This window comes from Sturnira hondurensis, unplaced genomic scaffold, assembly GCF_014824575.4.
Source record: "Sturnira hondurensis isolate 20B ecotype Veracruz unplaced genomic scaffold, ASM1482457v3 Scaffold0005658, whole genome shotgun sequence".
Classification (NCBI taxonomy): domain Eukaryota; kingdom Metazoa; phylum Chordata; class Mammalia; order Chiroptera; family Phyllostomidae; genus Sturnira; species Sturnira hondurensis.
Window position 1 is genome coordinate 1 of NW_028078289.1, and position 4425 is coordinate 4425.

The window sequence follows — 4425 nt, forward strand, 5'->3', positions numbered from 1 at the left end:
AAAGGGAACCAAAGCTCTATGGACAAATGGTGGGCTTCCCTTTCACAATTATAATTATTCTGAGTGCTTTACTTGCTCCCCAAACTACTAACTCTATGGAGATAAGCAAATATCACCAAAACCAGAGCAAGCGTGACTTACTGACAGCAAGAGTGAGCCACCACTGCCGCCTGCATTTGACAGAGGCTCGGCCAAAGGCAGGAGGAGTGGAAACACTGCATGGTGGCCGAAGGGGAAGGTCCATCCCAATGGGAGGCTGGTCAGTTGGGGGACGCTGGAGGTGGGCTGACTAGAAGAGGGGCCGAGGCAGGGAAAGACAAGATGAGCCTGAACACCTTCCTCTCCCAGAAAGCAAGGACATCCTCAAAGAATGATGGGGACATATCAAAAAGACATAGGAGCCAGGCTGAAGTTCCCCCGCTGGCCACATGTGACACGATCTGAGCATTACGAAGAATAATGAGCCCTGGCTGGCTGGCTCAGCTGACTGCAGGACCATCCTGCATACCACAAAGGCTGTGGGCTAGTGGTCAGGGAACATACAGAGCATGGGGACTCTACTCCTGGTCGGGGAGTGAACGGGAAGCAACTGATTGATGTTTCTCTGTTTCCCCCTTCCTCTTACTAAAATTTTAAAAAATCAATAAAAATATCCTTGGGTGAGGATTAAAAAATGATAATAATAAGTTATGTACTTTGGATCTGTATTTTGGAATGCATGCATCTTGTACCCCAATAGAAATGTTTACAAAGGCAGCCACCCACACAAGAAGAGGGAATACCGATCCTACACAAATGCTTCTAGAAAACTGGAGCGAATACTTCCCAGCTCATCCCACAAAGCCAGCGGCACCCTGACACCCACACCAGACAAACACACCACAAGAGAAGTACAGACTGATGTTCACCATGGACAGAGGCAAAAATTCTGGAGATTGTAGCAAATCCTGTCCAACACAGATGAAAAAGGTGACCAAGCAGGATTTATTCCAGGAATAGAGTTTAGCCCAGAAAATAAAAACTCAATGCAACTCACCATAGCAACCAAAAACCTACTGATCACCTCAATAGATGCATAATAGGACTCTGACAAAACCATCACCCACTTCCGATAGAAACACACAAATCCTGGGGCAGACGTACAGTACCTGTTCCCCTAGAGAGTGACCTTGCACCACGAGAAGAATTTCTGGCCAGGAGCATTTACCCTGCATACCATCAGGCCCTACCCGCTGTCCTCTTCCCAGGACACACAGAGGGCAGAGAGACAGGTTAAATGCCAGCCCGAAGCAGCAATCTGACAGAGCCAGAGTGGTGACAAACGGCAGGTGGAAGGCCCTGGAGTCTTCAAAACGTCAGTGCCACAATAAATGCTGGGGACTATCCCAGAAGCCGAGACTGAAGTAAACAACAGCAACGTACGAACCTACACTAAATCCTTATAAAGAACAGCCCATCTGAGACAAGTGGGGTCACGTGGCCATGGACTGTCGGTCAGAAGACACGCTTGAATGATGAGTTTCTCAGCAGGCCACCCACTGTGGTCACACAAGACAGTGTGTCCTGGACCACTGGCTCTTAATCCCGGGCTAACGCTGACCCCCAAAGAGGCCTGAAGACATTTCTGGTTGTCATGACTCGCAGAGGGAGGGCCTGTCATCTAGTGGTGGATGCCAGGGACGCTTCTACGCCTCCTGCTATGCACAGGACACAGTCTCACCGTTAACAGTTGTCCAGCTACAAACACCAACAGTGCTGTGGTTGAAAAGCATGGTCTAGAGGAATGCTGACCACTCCTGGTGAGGCCCTATGATGCTGCCGAGATTGAGGGGTATAAACAACTCTGGCAGCATGTTAATTATTGAATCTGGCTGGAGCGCATATGGGTGTTCATTATACTACTCTTTCAATGTTTCTAAATGTTTTAACAAATAAGTTTTTAACAAATAAGAAGAGGAACAATAAAATAATAAAAGTGGGAAATCTGATGGGGCAGGGACAGCTGCCCAGATTACCTTGCAGAAAGGGGCTGGGGAGCACCTCCCAGGCCCCCTGCCCAGTGAGGATAACTGGGAGGGGCGGAGACTCACTGGGCTTTGGCCCACTGTGTGGCTAAGATCTGGGGTCCCAAAAGGTGCCACAGGACACAGTGCAGGGCAATCACAGCTGGTGGGGGACTCTGCACCACGGGAGAGGGAGCTGACCAGAAAGGCACCACACAGCTGTCAACACTTCCCAGCACCCCTGGAGGCAGCCAAGCATTAGGACCGCCCCCCACCAGGATCTGCCCCTGGGTCTCAGGCCATCCTGCCTGGATGGGGGTGGGAGCACGAAGAAGCCCAAGGAAGAAGTTTCAAGTGTTATGCTAAAAGGGGACCCCTGCAACTGAGAAAATAAGGCTGGCTTGACCCATTTGTCACCAAAAAAGCCCTAGCAAAGCCTCCTCGCCCTTGTAGGAACTTCTTTCGAACAACACTCAGGGAAGGGCTAGGCCCTCTGAGACCTAGAGCTCCCAGGCTGACCTCCCGCAGGAGGAACGTGGTTCGTCCCACCGCACCCCGCGCACCTCGGTGCTCGTTCTGCAGCCGCAGGCGCTGGTTGTACAGGCTCTTCTCGGTGAGGTGCTGGATCTCCAGCAGCCCCTGCACGATCTCGAACACGGTGCCGTCGAGGAGCGCCAGGGCCAGGTCGCTGAGCGTGGTGTAGGACAGGCGCTGTTGGAAAGAGCTGGGGGCAGAGGGGCGCGGTGAGCGCGGGCTGGACTAGGAGCGGTCTCACCTGCCGCCCCGCGGCTGCGTAACTGGGAAGCTCCTTGACCAGGCTCTGCAGCGCCGAGAGGAGTTGATAGTGCCGCTCCTGCTGCCGAGTCCCATCCACGGCCTCCTCGAAGGCGCCCGCGTAGCGATCCATAACCCCTTCACCCAACAAGTCGCGGACCAGAGCATCGATCCATAACCCCTTCACCCAACAAGTCGCGGACCAGAGCGATGCTCCACACCGCGGAGCGCCCCGCCCCCTTTTAGGACAGTTCCGGCCCGGCGCATCCAGCTATCTGCCTCGGCCAAAACGAGGCTCGCCCCGCCCCTCCGCCGAGCTCCTGGGAGGGTCTCGAATTGTCCCCGCCCCTTACCCCGCCGTTCCGCCCTTGCAAGCACAGGGGCGGGAGCCTACAGCGCAGAAATCCTGAGATTTCCAAGAGATTTCCAAGATACTCGCAAAGATCTGCTCCTAGACTCTTCCTTATCACCCTGCTTCCTCTGGACAGTTTATATCCTAGCTGGGCTTTGCAGTGTGGCGGCCTCGTCGTGCCCCCGCATGGGACTGTCAGGGTGGCTTGAGAGTCCTGTGGCTCTCCGCCGAAAGTGCTAGACTCACTAAGCCCCTTGAGCTCCACCGGTTTTGTCACTTTTGGGCTCTCACTTTTGTGTAAGTCTCCCTGTCTTCCACACTCTTGGGATGCTTGTCTGGGACCCTTGTCTAGGGACTCCCCACCACACCTTCCGTATCCAGGCTGGGGCCTGTGTCTTGGAGGTGAGAGAGGAATTCAAGAGTTCCAGGTTTTAGCTGTAGTTTTCCTTGATAGGCTTAAGTGATTAATGTGTGTGGAAGCTGTTTTTCCAGGAACTGGTCCCAAGCAATTCTGCCTTTGGGGCAGGGGGCTCTGCAAGTGATAGATATGTTATCTGAGTCATTGTGATCCAGGCAGGGAAAGTCAGAGAAAGATAAAGATTGTTGATCAGCAGACAAATATAAAGAAAATTGTCCTTGACAGCAACTCTTATCTGACTAACCTTTTTTCCCAAATCTAATGCCTACCTCTTCTTCTCTTTTGTAACCTACCATTTGAGATGAAATGTTAAAACAGCTTTGAGGGTACATAACCTGCTGTCTTCTCAGACCCCTGGCATCTGAATAAAGTGCCCATAAAGATTCATCCTTGTCTCTACGTATTGGTTCTGGTAGTGACAGGTAACGTTAATGACATTAATGTGGTTTCTGCAGCACCCCCCGCCCTGCACTTTTCAGAGGCAGTGCCTGGCATTCAGGTGCCATCTGCAGCCCCTCATTCTGACCTTGACAAATTATTGGGAACCCCCAATGACACTTTTTATAAAATATAAAAACTACCAAGAAGTGGGACTGCTTAATATTCTGCTGGACTCCTGGGGGCAGAAGATGGGGCCTTCCTGCCTTAGAGAGAACAAGCTTTGTTGTGGGAAAGGGACCAGGGGAAGGCAGGTCTGCCCCTCACAGTCTGGGATGTGTGAGTTCAGGACTTTGTGTGGGAAGGAATTCAACACAGAGTCCAGGGGGTAGTGAGAGTATGTTTATTAAACCTGGGGACAGTGAGACAAAGGACAAGCTTAGGACAGAAGAGGCAAGATTGTGGCAACAGATGTGAGCCTTGGCTGGACTGCCTGGATT

General features: G+C 52.1%; 1 protein-coding gene across 1 annotated transcript; it reads right to left on the reverse strand.

The window, feature by feature from the left end:
• Positions 1-2522: 2522 nt before the first annotated feature.
• LOC118988053 (protein DGCR6-like) lies at positions 2523-2945 on the reverse strand (the record flags this gene model as incomplete). The annotated part of the gene is made up of 2 exons (XM_037047422.1): positions 2801-2945; positions 2523-2727 (listed from the first exon to the last, which is right to left on the reverse strand). Coding segments are annotated over exons 1-2 (315 nt in total), but the record flags the coding sequence as incomplete, so codon positions are not given.
• Positions 2946-4425: the final 1480 nt, after the last annotated feature.